At 50.0% G+C, this 18,299-nt stretch overlaps 1 protein-coding gene across 2 annotated transcripts in view; it reads right to left on the reverse strand.

The window, feature by feature from the left end:
* The window catches only part of PODXL2 (podocalyxin like 2), a 30,256-nt gene extending 19,147 nt beyond the window's left edge, over positions 1–11,109 (reverse strand). The window contains exons 1-2 of one of the 2 annotated variants that reach the window (XM_021409735.1): positions 10,982–11,109; positions 309–602 (exon numbers count right to left, since the gene is read on the reverse strand). In XM_021409735.1, coding sequence (XP_021265410.1) covers positions 309–602; positions 10,982–11,033 — 346 coding nt within the window. In that variant the 5' untranslated portion in view covers positions 11,034–11,109. Of the gene's footprint in view, positions 1–308; positions 603–797; positions 818–10,981 lie in introns of those variants that run through there. The other variant, XM_021409736.1, reaches the window with a different exon arrangement.

An 18,299-nucleotide genomic window follows, 5' to 3' on the forward strand; every position in this document is an offset into this window, starting at 1 on the left:
TTTAAAGGGAAAAGAAGTGAGAGAGAAAAAAGGCAAATGGAAAACAAGGTGGAAGCAATACTTTTCCCAGCTCGAGGAACCTCACAGCAGCTCAGGAAAAAAGGCTCTGCTGGAACGTGGTTTCTAAAGCCTATGCTTGCTCAGGGTTCACTGGGGACACATCAGGCACTGAGGTGAGAAAATAGAGCTGACGTTTAATCTCAGCCCCTCTTAGGGAGAGTTATGTCAAAGCAGGAAAACAGATCCCTGCATCCCGTCGCCTCTCCAGAGCCCTGGCAGTCAGAAAGAATGGGGTAAGAATAGCCTACCTGTTGCTGGTCCCAAGTCCAAGCTGGATTCGTTGAGCTCTCCCCCATCTTCCCAGAAGTACTGTGGAGGCTGTAAGATCTTGGACTCCTCGTTCTCCTCACTTGCAAAGCCTGATCCCGGGGCAGCATGCAGAGAGCCAGGGATGAGATCAGGCTCTGCAGTCTCGGGGCTGGTTTGCTCATGGGAATTCATTGCCTCCAGATGGGACATAACAGCAAACTCCAGCAGAGAAGTTGAAGTGAGGCCATCGGTGGTCGGTTCCTCCGAGGAGGCAAGGCAGAGGCACAAAGTTCCTGCACAGTGACAATAAACCCATATCAGAGAGAGGACTGACAACCAGAAGGCTGCTCTTCTCTAGACAACGTGCTTCTGCTTAACCAACCTGCCCTTGGGGTAACTTGCCCCTCAGATGGGTTGCACTCTCAGCTAAGGAGGAAAATCAGGCTACGTGGGGAAATGTTCACAACCATACAGAGGAGCGTTCATACCCAGGAATAGTCAGTGCCAAGCAGCTGCTCAGCCTTGGGCACTTCAGCAGGGCAGTGATGGGGCAGCTTCTCAGGGCTTTTTGGCTCCTTGAAAGGATGGGTTGCCTTGTTAGTCATCCACCCTGCAGAGGAGGTGAAACGTCTTATACTGAAGGCATAAAATCCTGGCTCTGCAAGTCAATGAGTTTCCTATTCAACTGTCACCCAGCCAAGATTCCACCCTAGTGCTCCCAGTCTGCAGCTATATTATATGCAGGGGGATTGATTTAAACCAAAATTATTTAAATCATCAATATTAATCATCTTTTAAATCAGCAGCCTGGAAATCTATTTTTAAGCCATTGATTTGAACTTCATTTTGCATTCACATTTTTTGTTTTTTAAGGATAAGCTGACTATCACGGGTAAGAATTAAGACTAACAGCAAAAAGCTACTGAATGTTAAGCAGAGAGGCAGGTGACATTTAACACTTTTGTTTAAACAATTATATACTTGGTATTTCCATTTTACATATTAGGAAGTTTGACTGACACTTCTTGATTCCTAGATGAGACTTTAATTGTGATTTGTGTCAAGGTACATTCACATGTATATTGAACTTCAATCAAAATGCAAGAAAACAGCATCTGGAACTTGGCTTTATTCAACTGATAAATACCACCATAAGTATGGAGACATAAGGAAAAACTACATTTCCCAAAACATGCTTTGCATTTCAAGCAGTTTTGTTACGCAAGGGAAGTAACTAATTTGGGTGAACTGAACCAATTGCTTCTTACCCTCTGTTCTTCAGCACATTAAAACTAGAGGATCTCATCCTTTCACAGCTGATTTTTATTCATAGATTAAAAGAAAAAAAAAAAGACAAGCTTTCCTGCTTCCTCAGCTTATACTCAGTTTCTCAGTTTTTAATGAACTAGTCACTGAACTGAACTAATTGAATAAGCTGAAATGAAGACTAATTTGGTATCTTTCTTTGATAACTGATTTTCCAGACAAAAGAATTGCAGCAGATCTAATCCATCTGGGCTTCAGTAAAATATCTGATACAGTGGCCCACGCAGAATTACAAGAGAAGCAAAGAAAGACAGCAATTTGTTGAGAAATTGTAAAGCAACTGCAAGGCATTGGCTATAGGAAAACTGACAGAAGCTTGTGCTGGAGAGAGGCTATTAGAGGAAATCCTCAAGGTCTGTCCTTGGACCTGGTGCTGTTTAACATTTTAAGTGACCTTGGCACAAAAAATGGGAACAAAATCATAAAATCAGCCAAGGAAACAAAGCTAGGAGATATCCTCACTGCACAGAAAGAATGTAGTAGAGCCAGGTGACCCCAAGGATGGAAATAACAGAACTGTTACAAAAAGAAACAGTGCAAAGTGGTAAGTTACCACCCTGAGAACCAGCACCAACCATTCTCCGATATAAGATAGGAAACCATCCATTAGAAACATCTTAAGAGGACAAACACCTGTATCAGAAACGGCTCTGAGATAACATCGGAACGCACATGTGAAAATGTTTGCAGTCCTGAAGCATTAGAAACAGATTTTACAAAGCACTGCTGAGACATCACCTGAATGCTGCATGCAGATTTGGATACACGTGGCCTGAAATGAGTTAGGCAGAGCTGGATCTGCCTTCAGGCAAGGACACTGACTGGGCAACTTTCTGAGGCTCCTTCCAGCCACTATGTCCTATGACTCCACATCCCAGAAGGACAAATTCATATCCATGTGAGTACCAAGAAAAATTACGGTGTGACAGAAGATGGGTTGGCCCCTGTTCACCCAGGCTGAGGGAACTGGGCTTGTTCAGCCTGGAGAAGAGAAGGCTGCAGGGTGACCACACTGCAGCCTTCCAGTACCTAAAGGGAGCCTGAAAACAGCAGGGGAGTCAACTCTTTACAAGGTTAGATAATGGCAGGACAAGGGGAAATGGTTTTAAGTTGGAGGAGGGAAGACTTAGGTTGGATATCAGGGGGAAGTTCTTTACCAAGAGAGTGGTGAGGTGCTGGCACAGGCTGCCCAGAGAGCTTGTGGATGCCCCGTCCCTGGAGGTGTTCAAGGTCAGGTTGGATGGGGCCCTGGGCAGCCTGGTCTAGTATCAGATAATGGAGGTTGGCAGCTCTGCCTGAGGCAGGGGGGTTGGAGCTTGATGATCCTTGAGGTCCCTTCCAACCCAAGCCATTCTATGATTCTGTGCTTTCACTGAAAACACTGGGCTTCTTAGAGCAAAAAAAAATATTTTGAGCTTGCTGCTCACTTGCCAGGTTGGTTACCAATCCTGTCCTGGGAATACTGGAAGCCCAGAAATGCCTTTCTGAAGTCTTGTGCCTGCTCTGACCTTCTCCATCTATTTCTGCAATTCTCTGAACTGAACAAAAACCAATATTGTTTACTCTTTCCCATATTCACTTGAGCCTGGCTTCTGCACTTCTCAGTCTCATTTGTTTTGTTCTATTGATCCAAGGCAAGATCAGCTGAGGCGAGCACAGCAACAAAAAGCAAACGGCGAAGGAGGTTGAGCATCACAGGGACAGGAGGCTACTGCAGTACCATGGGGCCAGCCAAAGCACCCTGGGCATCCCTGTGGGCGGGCTGGCTCCCAGAGAGCAGCACACACACAGTGACAGCTGTGGATGGAAATGAGAATTTGCAGGCCTTGTGGGTGGGAGCAGTGGTCCAGAGAGCCCCAGCCAGACCAGCCCTGTGCTGCTTCAGTGGTGCCCAGCAGGCTCTGAAGCACTGGTGCTGAGGCTGGGCTTTCCTGACCTGACATAAGACACCTGGCAGTGTCTGCATCGCTAACAGAGAGTGCTGCTGAACCCCGTGCAGCCGAGCCAGAGACAGCACTTGTCTGGAGGAGCTTACAGCTTAAGCAAATATGACAGAGAGCAGCGGAGGGGAGAAAGGAAATGCTGTTCTCAAAGTTATCAAGAAAAGTGGAGATGAAGGATGGAGAGAGATTACAGCAGGTCCAAGGCCACGTGGAAAATTTGGTGTAGCTCGGGGCAAAACCGACAGCTTGATCCTACTTGAGCTCTTCATCTATCTCAGTGCCTCAGTTTCCTCCAACTCCTGCAAACACAGATGTGGCTGATGTGGTGTGGCTGGAAAACCAGAGAATCACAACTCTGACTTGCAGCCAGCTAGGCAAAGCCTCAAGGCACAGCTGTGTGCCAGCTCCAAAGATGGCTCAAGCCACTCGGTTTCCATCATCCACACACCATTCGGGCTGCCTGCAGGGCACAGCCCATCTCAGCATGCCACAACAAACACCTCATGGCAGATGAAGGAGGGCACCCAGAGAGCTAATCCCATTCCTCCGGGAAGCTCAGGCCCTGGGACTTTGTATACCCTCATTTAACTCCGAAATGTTTACACAGTTTAAACCCCCTAAGCTGCCTTATCTTGTTTACTGGGATACTCTGCTCTCCTCAGCCCAAGATAAAACTACACCATCTCATCACTAAGAGTGAGTCACTAATAGGCACAGCCCGAGCAAGCCAGGTTTTCCTGGAGTGGATCTAGGGTAGGAAATCAGCTTGGTGCCTGACCCACAAGAACATGGTGCAGGTGTTGGCCTGGGGGAACCCCCTGTCCAGCACCAGCCCAAATACCACAGAGAACTTTCTCCAGACAGCATCCTGACACCACTTTATATCTTCTACAGCAGCATCAGTAACAACGCAAACGCTGGGTTTGGGGCACCAAACAATGATTTGCCACCTTCCCCCCCCTCTTCCAAGCATCTGATAAAGGAGCTCAGTGCAGCTGTCAACTCCAAGGCAAAGAAAGAATCAAAGCACAAGCTGAGCGGGAGGCAGGGAAGCAGAGTAGAGAAATATAACCCAAGGAATCCATGGATAGCCATTTTCCTCCTAGGATGGGGAACAGAGATCAGGCGACTTTCATCAGCCTCCTAGTCTGGTATATTAAAAGGCATATCAAGCAGTAGGAAAAAAAGAAACACAAACGAATAAAACCCTGTGACTGTAGATGGGAGGGAGCAGGGAACTGAGCCAGGGCTCGCCAGCTGCTTCAATGGGGCGTTTGTCTCTCGTTTCTATTTTTGCGGCACCTCTGCGTAACCTGGAGGAGACGAGGCTCTGCATGCTAAAGAGGGCAGTCAGCCTTCGGGAAACGGCAAGGATGTGAGCACGGGAGTCAACACCATGCCCAGCTCACAGAGAGGAGGGGTGAGAAAGAAGAGAAAGTGGGAGAGGTAAACAGAGCCGGGAGAGGGAACAAAGGCAGGGAGCGTGCAGCAGAAGCAGCACGGAAGCTCCTGCGCTGGCTGCAAACTCTCGAGCTCTCCAGCTGCCAGCACCCTCAAATGTGACACGTGGAGCAAGCAGTGACCTTGCTGAAGATGCTTCACCTCCACAAGAAGGGAATGGGGGTGATCTGAACAACAGAGCAATACTGCAGTATTACCTTTTCATAGCGGCTGGAAAAGCGCCAGCCTGGAGCATACACATGGAATGAGTTTGCTGGCTGCTGATCCCACTGGTGCCTCAGAAAACAGCTCCAATTCACAGCCGTGAGGCTTGCTCAGTTCAGCGCAGCTGAGGATGCGACATACCAGCCCGGACAAGGCAGATGGAGGAGTTTTACTCAGTGGCAGAAAAAAAAAGTCTGAGAGAAGAATACCTTCAACCTATCTCCTTGAGTGCTGTGAATAAAAGCAGCTTCACATTTCCCAGCAATTCCAGGAGAACTCCAAAGTATTTCCTACACTAAACAGCCAAGAACCACTTTATCCCTTCGCCAGAAAGCAAGCCACCTCTCCACGGGATGGGGCAGCTGTTTAAAAGCTCCCAGCTGGCCTATTGAATGGGGCTAGAAGTGAAAGAGGAAATCAGTTATTTCTGTATCCAGCTGAAATTAGAGGAGGGATTTGGGGACATGGAATGGAAGCTAACTGTGACTGTGTCAAACAGTCTTTAAAATTGTCTTGCCTTTTGATTAACAACAAGCAAACCTCAGTTTTATCTCCAAGGAAATATACCAACATTCCATAAGACATCAGTCACATGGGCTTGAATTCCAGAAAGGCTTGTGTGTCCACCAGTTCACTCCTCTCTTCCGCTGGATAAACTGAATTTAGCTCTCCTTCTTGGGTGCTGCAACTGTAACACACCACCATGACTCAAGATCAGCCCTGCTTGAGAGGAAAAGCATTTGCCCGAGCACATGCTCTGACTTCCTTGGCTCTCAGCATCAACTAGCAGAGCCTGCCTGTACAATACCACCCAGGCAGGTATACATGGAGGAGGGGTCAGGGCATCTCCATATCACCAGTGAAGCAGCCACAACAACGTCCATCTGGCCCTGCTGCTGTTGACCTTCCTTTCAAGCCCAGCCCAAACCCCCGAGTTATCAAACAATGTTATTTTGTAGGAGAGCTGGGTCAGGAATGGGTCATTTGCTGATAATCGGTTAGGAAAGAAACACAATGACCAGATGAGGGAAGCATCTGCCAGGGATATTCCCTCCCCCAGACCACCTCCTGGAAAGGCTGGGGAGCATGGCCCGAGGGCAGCGAGGAGAGAGGCCCAGGGGCAGAACAGCCAATGCACAAACCGCTTGCTTGCAGAACATAAAAAACACAGCTAATTGAAATAACAAAAAAGGATCCCAGCTGCAGACAGCGGAGGAAGAGGAGAAGCTGAATGCTGTTCAGCTGAGAGCTGTCCCAGCTGATTCCCCTGCTCTCACCTGCAGTCTGACCACACAGCTTGCACAGGGAAGCACAAATGACAGCCACGTAACAGACAGAAGTCATTTCAGTGCTAATTTAGTTATGGCTACACCTCTCCAGCCCGGCTCCCACCCAGCCGTATTGCTGTTCCCACACTGCACCAGACCACTCACAAATTCAGCTGGGCCCCTAATCTCTGAGAACATTTCTAATTAGGGCTTCAGAAAACAAGATCAGACTGCCATCCTCCTCAGTATTGTCAGCAAGCAGGTCCCTCACCCTGCATCCCTTGCAGCCATTCACCTTCCCACGGCTCTAACATGATTTGCAAAGCAACGGGAAAGGCAATTCAGGAGCACATGCAGATTCTGCTCTAATTGAAGAGGTGACAAAGCATACCTGAAGAAGCTCTTGCAACTCTTTAGAAGGAGGTCCTAAAGCGCACAGTAGTTGTGCCAAGCATCTTTATGCTTTTATAGATCTTCACAGTTGGCAGAATCAGACAGCTCAAACACTGGGGCGCAGCACAGGCACGGCTGCACAAACTGAGCACGTGCTACCTTGCCATTTGCAAAGGACTGCAAACATTTGCTCCCCTGACATTTCAGTAGAGAAACACCTACAGCACACAGACCCAGGTACAATGTTGGAATGCAGCCAGGCACTACCCCAAGATGCACCTGCTTCTACTGATGACTGCAGATGTGCACCGGGTTCTGAAATCCAGGGATGCGGGGATTCTCAGCCCAGCACCACGAAGGATCGGCTCTCCCATCCTTATCACCAGTAACAGCAAGACAGCTCCAAGCACCACCACCCATCTCCACAGGAGTGATACCACACAATAAGGTCACAGCAACTCAGTTGAGCCCATCTTCCCCCCTCAGTCAGCCACTGACGCCAGGATCACAACCGCGCTTGGTTTCAGTCTCCCAGACTGTTTGCCTTCGCTGCCTCCCGCGTCGTCTCGGAGCCTTCACACCTCCCTCCTCCACTGCTGCAACGTCTGCTCTCCTCCGCGCCTCTCGCTACAAACAGCAGCAGTTCCCAGCTTAGGGGGAGACGCAGCCCCTGGGGAAACTGCACCAGGAAGGCAGCTGCACACAGGAGAAGTGAATTTACTTTTCTGTTACCTTTCCTAGCTCCCCTCAAAGCAGCCCACAGGCCCCCAGGGGTTAACAAACCATAGATGAAAGCCACTGATCTAGGGGAAAAAAAACAACAGAGCCCACAGATTGCTTTGCCCTCTCACAGGCCCAAAACATTTCAACCGTCTGCCAAAAAAACACCTTGCCAGGCTCACACTTCTTGCTCAGTCTTGATCTGGACTCTGCACCACATGGAGCTGGGTCTGACTTCCAGCACACCAAATAAAGGCACGTGGCTGCTCTGTCTGTGAGCCTCCCTGCCCGGGCAAAGCAAGTGCTACCACAGAGCGGACTTCCCTCCAGGCGTGGTCAAAATATATCAGAAGCCTTTGACACCCAGCTCAGCCAACGCTGAAACTCGCTAGGCAGTTAGGCTCAGCACCAGCAGCAGCGCAGTATTAATCACCCTGCTAAGCGCGGCCCCCAAGAGGCTCCAGTTCTCAAACAATGTCATGCACCTGAGGCAAAAGAAGCCTCGTGCAAAGCCTCAGTAGCCCTGGGCGCACGAATGGGCACCAAATACCTGCACAGCACCCCAGGTCAAAGAGGGAGCTGAGAGCAGCTACACTGTCATATAAAGGGAAGGCTGCAAAGCTGGCCTACTGACAGCAAAAAATAAACCCCAAGACTTGAATGTACCTCCAGATTCTGAGCTTGGCCAGTCACAGGGGTGGTGGGGGTATCACTGGGGCACATCTTCCTCGCCAACATCTCTGGCCTCCTGCACAAACCGGCGCACGTGTCTGCTCCGTCTCTGCGTTGACTCTGCCTGGGCTGTGCTCGTGTGGCTGACAAATAGAATCCCTCCATTCTTTTGGGATTACGTGTTTCAGCTGCTGGCAAGGACTGGAAGCAAGCTTACCCGCGTGCCGGTCGTGGGCTGCGATGCACCTTCCCGCAGCCCTTCTCACCACAGCCGCCTTTGTTGCTGCTGCTCACTTATTTACCCACAAAATGCCGGAGTGTCTTCCCACGCTGAGCAGAGGGGAGAAACTTTTGTGTGCTCTGATCTGTAGCTTTTCGCCTGCAGCTTCCCCTTGAGGGCTTAATGTGGTTATTTCTACCCCGATGCCTATAATTAAATGAACATTTCCTTATGGCACTGAAGAGGCCAAGGAAAAATTGACTACAGGGAATTTTCATCCATCCTGATTTATACTCCCTCCGCTTGGGCTCATTCACACGGTGTTAACAACAAAATCTTCTAAGCAAACAGAGGGGAAAAAAAATAATAAATAGCCCACAAGCAGACAAACACCTCAGGAGACAATGAGAGGGAAAAGACCACTTCCCTTTTCTCTCCCTCTGCTTTTAACCACATCATTTTCCTAATTGCCAAAGCAAAGGGGCTGAGATACCAGGAGCCTGTGAAGGTGTTTCCGTGCTCCACCAGCAGACAGACACCGCCCAGCCCGCTGCTGGGACCCTGCTGCAGTGCATGCTGTGCTTCAGCCCATCCTGCGGGTCTGCAGAGGCTCCTGACCCCGTAGGAAGGCATCAGCCCCTGCAGATCTCAGGCTTTAACCATGCCTGTCTTGAGGGACTGGAGGAGCGAGGCCACAGTGCACTTAATTATTCCAGGCTGGAACAGCTCCTAAACCGCTGAGCAAAGCTGCCAACCAAAATGGGGCTCAGTTTATAAATTCTCACCAGTCTTGGTCTCCAGTTTGAGATTCCTCCCAATCTAGGTAGGGATCCAGGTCTCTCCAGAGATGCTCGGCTAACCAAGTCCAGCCCGCCAAGGCCAACACACCCCACCAGGATTACCAGTTTCACTGGATTAGGAACTGAGCCGCCCCTTGCCTCCCATCGCTATGCCTCTCTGCTAGGGCAGCAGAGAGATCACAGAAATCCAAGGATCCAAATCCTTTGTATCATCACCAGCTGGATAGCGACACTAGAAAGTTTCCAGCAGTCTCAGCAGAAGAGGAAACACTCCCTCAGCACAGTGGCATCAGCTGTAGTCCTTTTGGCCGCCAGATTTTAAAACCACCATGAGGTCACTGTCCATCCTCCACAGAGCAAACGCCGCTTTCAAGCAACGGGGATGGGGCCAGGCTGTGCTAGCAGAATGGCGGATGAGAATTCAGCAGGTCCTCCCCACACACATTGCTCAGTGGATGGTTGGCAGGAATAGGGAGCACAGGCGATGAGATGCAGCCAAAGGACTTTGGTCAGCTGTGCCCCTAACATGGACAGCCTGCCTCGAGGAACTCACAGAGCCTTCTCCTTGCTCAGCTCAGGCACAGCTTATTGCATCGGTGCCACAAAGTATTGGCACAGCACCACAACAGGTTTTCTGATCCGTTTTGCTCTTTAAGCTCACTATTGTTTGCAAACCTAAAAGGCTTTATCCCTCTTCTTTAGGGAGCCCCGGACCACAGGGGCAAGGCACCGTACAGCCAGCCGCTCAGGGGCAGAGAGGTTCCACAGCGCTTACAGATGGCACATTCCCCCACAAACGTTTTCAGGAGATGGGGGTAATGAGATAGGCACGGCGGGGGGCTGCATGTCACTGTATCACAGCTCGGTCGTGCTGGAAGACAGCGACTGGTTGGGAAATCAGCCCTTCCCTCCCTGCCAGAATGACTCAAGACAAAGACTCCCCCACACTTTAGACGTTCCCGTTCTGAACTCCTGCTCCTCAGCCTCACTCAAACCAGATTTCAGTACAAAAGAGATGGTGGTAGGGAGGGAGAGCGCAATCCCAGCCTCACGAGTCCCGAAGCCCTTTGTTGGGAAATCTCTCCAGATTATTTAAAAATAGGAGCTCAGCCCTCGCAACTATTCCGAGCACAATTATTCCTGCACTTAATTGCCTTTCCCTGGCACGCTACCTCTCCTCCCAATTTCAAGAGGAGGCTCTCGGGGGGAACGCGGAGCAATTTGCGGTTCCCCCTTCCTTTGTGGCAGTTTGGCGGTAGGTAGTAAAATCCCCACGGCGCCAGAAGCAGCCGTCCATCCAAGAGAGAGCGGGTGTCGGGGCAGCCCTGCCGTGGCAAGGTCTTCCCGTGCCGGAGCACTGAGGCGGGCAGCGGGCGACGTGCACCCCGACCGCACCGCTGTAACGCGTGGGGACTCTATGGGGGAGGAACAGCCGACCCACGCCAGGGTCTCTGGTGCCTAGGGGACAGCGGCCAGCCCCGAGAGCTCTGCTGCCTGGTACCAAGAGAAGACACAGCACAGGTCCCAGGGCACCGCGACGCTCGGGGCGACGGGCAGCCACCCGCGGAGCTGCAGTGCCCCGAAGGGAAGGACGGCCCACACCCACCACCGGCGCTCATAGCCGGTACCGCTCAGCCCCCCCACCCCCAGTCATCCTTCACTCACCGGTGGCCAAGAGGAATAGCAGCAACGCCGGGGCCCGGTGCAACGGCTGCATGGCGGCGGCCGCTGCCCTGCCGCGCCGCTTCTTCACGGGGAGCGGGGCCGCCCCGCCGCCCGCCGGGCTCTGCCCCTCGCCGCCGCCGCGCCCGCCCGCCGCCCGGCCCCGCGCTGCATCCCGCCGGCCGGCGCCGCCTCCTCCCGCCGCTCCGAGGGCGGGGGAAGGTTCCGAGGCGGCCGCGGGGGCGGCGCGCAGCCGGTGCTCGGCCCCCCGGTTCGCGCCCGCGGAGCCACCGCCGCCCCCGGCTGCAGAGCGCGGGCCTCTCGCGCCTCACCGCACAACGAGTGCCGGCGGCGCGGCTGCGTGCGTGGGCGGAGGGTGACCTGCCCCCCCGCGGCGGGAAGGGCGGGAGAGCTGCCACCACAGGAGCGCCACGCGCCGAAGACCTGGCCCTGAGTGTCACCGGGCTGCGAACACCCCAGGACTCCAAGCTGAAGGACCCAGAACCGCATCAGTCCCTTTCCATTGGGCATCGAGCTCGTGTTTCCAAGCTTTCTCTCACGGCACTCACGAGGAGCCTTTTCCTGTGGTTCCAAAATAATTTTCTCTCATCGCACAGTTCCAGAAGAGCAGGCAACGCCAAAATCGAACACCTCATGATCTGTGTGAGGAGGCGGCAGCACTGCCGTGGCCTCACCAAATGTTTTCACACGCGCCATGTTTGTTGCTCTCTGAGTTTGGAGGTTTGAAGGCGGCTCTCCACAAGCTCCTCTCCTCAGCACGCAGGACGGAGGCGTGCTGGTGTCCTCTCACACATCTCCCCTGGCCTCGTAAGCTGTGGTGCTCCCCTTCAGCCCAAGACAACAGCTCTGGAGGCAGACAGGATTTTAGATAAAGATGTTTTTTATTCTTTTCCCTGAAAGAGCAGAATGCTCTTTGGTTGAAGAGTGAATCTCCTGAAACCTGATGGTATTTTTTTTTCGGTAGTGAACGTGATGGTTTTTTCAGTCTTTCAACAACTGAAGACAGGTGCCTTGCCAAGGCCTAACACACCTCAATAGGATGAGAGGGAATGGCCTCAAGTCGCACCAGGGGGTGTTCAGATAGGATATTAGGAAAAGCTCCTCTAAGGGAGTGGTGAGGCACTGGCACAGGCTGCCCACGGAGGTGGTGGAGTCACCGTCCCTGGAGGTGTTCAGGAAACGTGTATATGTGGCACTGAGAAACGTGACTTAGTAGTGGTGTTAGGTGGGTGGTTGAACTTGATGTTCTTAGAGGTCTTTTCCAACCTTAAAGATTCTGTTATCCTAATGAGCCAAACAGCCAGCCCCAGGTGCTTGGTACAATCAGTACTGGCCTTTGCAGCTCCTGCCAGACCATCACCACCCCTTGGGGCAATTAACTGCCTTATTTTTGGCCTTTTTTTTTTTGACCATTTTTTCCCCTCCATCACCCACCCACATGCAGCAGTTACCCCACAAGGGCAGGTGACAGGCTGGCAGCACCCGTTACCCAGCGCAGCAAGGCAAAGCCAGCAGGCTTGAACCAAAGCACTCGCTTTTGGCTTCTTTTGGACCACATCCTCCAGCTCTCTGAAAGTCCTTTTTATTCCAGAATCAATGCAGCCCCCAGCCCCCACTGAGCAGGAAATGCAGCAGGAACTTCTGAGCCGCCGCTTAGTCCTTTGCTGAGATAAAAACCCCTCAGTGCACTCAGGCTCTAGCCCATGCATGGCACTTAATGAATGCTCTTGTCATTTTTCACTTTTCTGCTGGTAATTTGGCTGTCTCAGCATGCAGGTGGCTTACTATGAGCGAGTAACTAAGAGCCTTTCAGATCTCCTGACCCTGCCACATCCAGCCCCTGAATCTTAGAAACTGGATCCAGTGTCTCCAGCAGCCCAATGGCATCAAAGGAAGCGCAGAGATGCCCTCATGAATTACACGGCCTCGCATCAGGGGAAAGGGAACCATGCAGGAACAGCACTGTGCACGCTTCCTATGAGGCTCACGGTGCTCCTTGGTGCTGCGTGGATTCATTTTGACATTATACATCGAGAAAAGGGGAATATGAAAAAGAGAAGATGTCTCTTAGACAAGAAAATGAAATAAAATTAGTGGTAACATGGATCAGCCAGCAAAGAACAGAACAGCCAATAGGGATGGGCAACACCAGTGCTCTTTAAAAACAGCATGAACTTAAACACAACACAACCCGTGCCTTCACTTTACACTGCCTCAAATAGGCATGGCTGGCTCAGCTCTCCCGAGGTATTGACAGCTTTACAGGCAACAGCTTGCCACTTCTCCTTTGATCTTCTCCAGCCCCCCTACCTGGGGTTTGTTCTCCAGTGATGTTCAGAGCATTGGTAAAAGGGGCTTTGTGATTGCACTAAATGCTTTTTATAGCTGCTTCAAAGCCATTGAGAAAAGTGATAGCAGGAAAAACTTTTCTAAGTATTACCATTATCTGCGCTTTTCTGTTCTCCTTCAAAATTGTTCAATTTCACAGTTACGTCTATTAGAGGGAATCAAAAAGGAAGTGTGTATTTTAGGCTGGCAAAACTGGAAATCCTTCTGCTGTCTCTCCCTGTAAGTTACTGTAACAGCTTTTGCCTTCAGGAAATTCAACCAGCTTTCTGATTTCAATTTAAGGGTCACGTTGTGTTCCACGATACTTGCAAACAAATGCTACCGAAGTAGAGGAACAAGGTGATAGCTAAAGGAAAGAATTTGGTGCCTAGAACTTGTTAATTAAAAATAAATTAAACACGAGTCTAATCTCAGCAGAAATAGAACTTGTTTTGAAGCTCCAGTTTAAAAAAAAAAAAAGACAAAAGCAACACATTAATTTGAAATATGCTGTTAAGATGTTTTATTCTCCTAAATACAGCAAAATTGAATTCACCTACAAAGATGAAAGTGATCTATTGCCCTTGCTCAGCAGAGAAAGAAAATAAACAATAAGCAAAACAAATAAGCAGTCAGATGTTAAGCTCTTGCAGTGTTAGAAATGTAGGATGTCACTAGTACTAGAGAAAAGGTTTAACTCTATGTTGTTTGCCCTCTCACGATAGTCCATACAACGGAGATATCTGGCTGTTATTACAGCAGGTGAAGGAAAATAAGCTACTTTCAGACCTTGCCCAGTTACTTTGATTGCTGGCTTTCTGGGAGAGAGACAGAGTGGCACAGCAGGTTTGTGGCACACCAAGCGATTTAACCCCATCTGCTGTGAGGCTGAGCAGCTTTTTGGCACCTTGTCCCACCTTGAGGGGAGGGCTTGAGGCTCCCCTGCCCCTCCTTTCTTCGGCACAAGGAAGGATTTAACCTCTCCCTTATTATTCTGTGAATTTATTTCAGAGTCTCTGGCAAGCTTTATATAGGCTTACTTGCTGAGTTAGCCTTTTTAATGCTGGAATACTGAAACATTTTAACTGTACCAAGATGGAGTGGGCACCCCCTATTCTTATATAGCCCAGGCATGCAGCCACTCTCTGGCTTCTGTTCTCATCCAAAATCCTACTGCGGAAGACATATAATAAACTCTTCAAGAGGAGAGACCTGGAGCAGTTGATGCCTTCCAGGATGTGCTGTAATTAGAGGGAAACTGATTCTGCTGTATGGAGAGCCTAGGTGTGAGAGCAAGATTTTCTTTATCACTCTGAGCCTTTCTTCATATCTGCACCAGTTTCCTCCCCTTAGGGGATGCTGCTCACCTGGGACACAGTGCTGTCACCAGTCCTGCTTGCTTCTCATCCCCTGATACGATGCGGTGGAAGAGCAAGCATGAGTTGTGCTTTACTTTTCCTCCCAGTTTTCACGTGCCCCCTGCTGCTTCCCCTCCCTGATGGTCCGCATTTCTCTCTTCACCAAAGCGGAGCCGATTGCTGCATTAATAGCTATGCCATTCTCCTGCAGCAGGCTCTGACAGCAAACCTCAGCGGACTCCTAGAGGGCAGATGAAAACAAAGCTATATTGAATTTGATTAAGGGGCCAGAATAACCTTTAACAGAGCCACCTGAGGCAAGGTGGCAGACAGCTCTCCAGCTGAAAGCCAAAGCTAGTTCCCTCACATCACAGGGACAGAGCTCCCCACTCTAGAGGAAGAGCAACCCAATTCCATTACTGTTTTGCAGCAAGCATGCAGAGGGATGGTTACAGCCTTCAGCTGGCATGAAGGATGACTACTGAGCTCCCAGCCAGGAAGGATGTGATCTCTTGAGGCTATTTCACATCATTTGAGCTGTGTTTCTGTATGAAGTAAAAACCCCTTATTTCTGCACCGAGCTTACAAACTCAGTTCCTAAGCAGAGTTCAAATGCCCTTCTGGAAAAGGTTGCAGAGAAAAGAAATAATCTGCAAAAATACGGAAAACTAGATATCATAAGAGTAGGCAAACCTCAGACTTGCTGAAGATTTTGCAGAAGTATAAACAGGCTAAAGCCCAGCAGAGATGTATAATAATATTTCTACTCCCAGACGGAGCTTAAATAGAGCACTTGGGCCATGGAGGTGGGTGGTGAACCCAGGTGATGCTGTTCAGGGTAACAAAGGCCTACTAGCACTCTCAATGCCCAGACACCACTGGCTTTTCTCCTTGTACAGTGACCTGAGATAGTGTTTAGAGGGAGTGCTGGACCCTCAGCGAGCAAAGGGTCTTCTCTGGAAAAAGCCCAGAGCAATTCATGGGTTATACTTTTCCTTGCTAAACTGGAAAGCTCAATGTTACTTTGAGAGAAACTCCTGATTCCTTAGCAGTTGGCTAAGCTGGGATGCAGTCAAGTCCAGAGTAGAGGGAGCAGCCTGCATCTAAAGAGGGCTAGTGTCTGTTGACCCTGAGAAGAAACATGTACTGTCTTAGGGGGACTGCTGGCACTCCTACAGCTGTGTTTCTGCATGGTTTGATGGGACTGAAGATCTTCAGCATCTTTTATGCAGAACTGTTATTTCCAAGACTCCCTGCACACCAGATAACTCAGAAGAGAAACCTGGCAGCTTCTCTAGGTTTCCCCCACAACCCACTCCTTACCTTTAGTGGGAAGTGAGTTGTGAGATGAGCAGAAAGAAGCACAGCCTGCTTCCAAGTAGCTTTTGCTTTAAAGATGCAGTGCTCAGCAGCCCCTCGAGGCTCCCTAAAGACATTTAGTTATGGCTGAGGAGTGTGCTGGATGGCTGAAGTCATTGGCAGACCAGTGCTCCATGATAATGGAGACATTAAATCAGTCATGGCAGCATGAACTGCATAATAGATGCAAAATACAGCAGAAGTCTGATCCAATTTTGGCTCCACATTGTTAAGCACTGAAGTATCTCAGGGGATGGAAAAATACTAGGAAGTTCAGAGTGCATCCCCCCTGCAGCATAGCACAAGGGGTAGCTGTCTACTTGCCCAGAACTGTAGATACAGAACTTACGTATACATATTCCCATACTGTCTTAATGGCTCTGCAGTTGTGTGCTGGACTTCATCTAAGCAGTTCAGTAGAGGCCAACAAAGACAGAGCCATAAGCACATGAAATGGCCCTCCTGTCTACACCAAAGCTGGTTGGTCTGCTCTAGGACAAGAAGGTGACACTGTCCAATACCACCGCTTCATCTTGAACATTGTTGTGCTGCACAAGTTCTTGACAACCAGCTTCTAGCCAGCTCTTCAGTAAGCACACAGGAGATGGACAGATCAAGTTCCAGCCGATGTCTGCTATGAGAAAAACTGAAATAATGCTGGTCCAGAAATAATGCATATGCTATTTTTTCCAAGTGGCTATGGCGTTAATTCAGGGAAAAAAGTACAGTGTAGTGGAGGTAGAACTTCCTGTACTTGGAGGGCATCTGCCATTTGACAAGCAGACTCAGAAACAGATGCTAGCACACGGGATACAACCCAGGACTTGCAGATACAGAGTAGTTGTTTATGATCACAATAAACGCAGAAGCTCCCAAGATTCTAAACTCTTTCAGTAGGCAGGAAAGGGGTTGCAAGAAGGAGAGAGGATTTCTATCTTCTCCCTTTTTTCCATCTCACATCCCCTAACAAGTTTGCTGGCTATCTAAAGTCATCTACAGATACATTGTATGTATGTGTCTATATATCCTAGAACCAACCATAGAATATTCTGAGTCCCAAGGGACCCACAAGGATCAGGCTTACACTCCATCTAGGTAGAATGTCCCACGCTGGGCTGAGGTCAAACAGCTTTTTATGAGACGCAGAGCCATGCTGTTCTCTCAGGAGTATACACGCAGCACATTCAAATTAAACTGGATCAGGATCTGGCCCATTGTGCCCTTTTCAAATCAAGATGTTCTTCCAAGCCTATCTGATTCGAAGGGACACCACCTGGCATCACACAGCTCTGTCTGTTTCGCAGGGAGAAAGTCCACCACCTTCCCATCTGCGGCCAGGCACAGACTGCTGTGGATCAACCTCACCTCCCCAAAACCTTACTTTTGCCCCAGGTGATCAGAGGCAGCATCAGCAGCAAGAAGCGCTCAAGATTGAGTAAACTCAGGGTTGTCTGGGGAGCAACTCCTTGTTTCATGAGTGTGGCTTGGCTAGCTGATCTCCAGAGCCCTACAGTAAAATCCTTGCTACACCCAGCTGGAACATGGCCCTTGGCAAGGCAGCCCCTGCTCAAAGCAGCATCTATTTTCACCCGCCTGCACCCCTGTGCAGACCAGACACCTGATGCTGTCAACAGCCAAAGTTTGCTCCAGGGAACCTGAAAAGCTCAGTGGCCGTGAGAGGAGGAACATGCCTTCAGACTGGCATTAACACTCCACTGAACAGCTCATGTCAGCATTAGCAAGGGCACAGCTGCAAAAATTCATTGCTCTGCTGGATGCTGGCAACACAAGGAGGAAAGGCATAACTGTCTCTGTTGTAAGGATTCAAGATGAGGCAGTGAGTGAAGTGACAAACAAGTGACTCCAACAGCGGCATCCTTCTGTTGCCACAGCTCACAGCATGCACCAAGTGAGGTGGGACAGAGGACAGGAGGCTGGGTAAGTGAAATCAGGAACCCCACTCTGTTCCTGTGTATCCCTTCACAGGTTACAGTAGCATGCTTGGCCATGTGTTTAATTGTCTGGGTCACTCCATGCACAGCAGAGGTTTGATAAGGTTGCAAGCATTTAGGAAGCATTTCGTATTTCTCCATGCAATACAAAAACTCTTACTCCTTCCACACTCAATCGTCATCCCATGACACCGGTTCAGTTGTTTGACAAGCTTGTTGCACCCCCTGCTACTGCTGGGTTTGCTATCTCAGGGCCAGCACTTTCTCCAGGAAGGTCAGCGGGTTCCCACAGAGCTGGACACA

Source organism: Numida meleagris, chromosome 11, assembly GCF_002078875.1.
Source record: "Numida meleagris isolate 19003 breed g44 Domestic line chromosome 11, NumMel1.0, whole genome shotgun sequence".
In the NCBI taxonomy this organism is placed as follows: Eukaryota; Metazoa; Chordata; class Aves; order Galliformes; family Numididae; genus Numida; species Numida meleagris.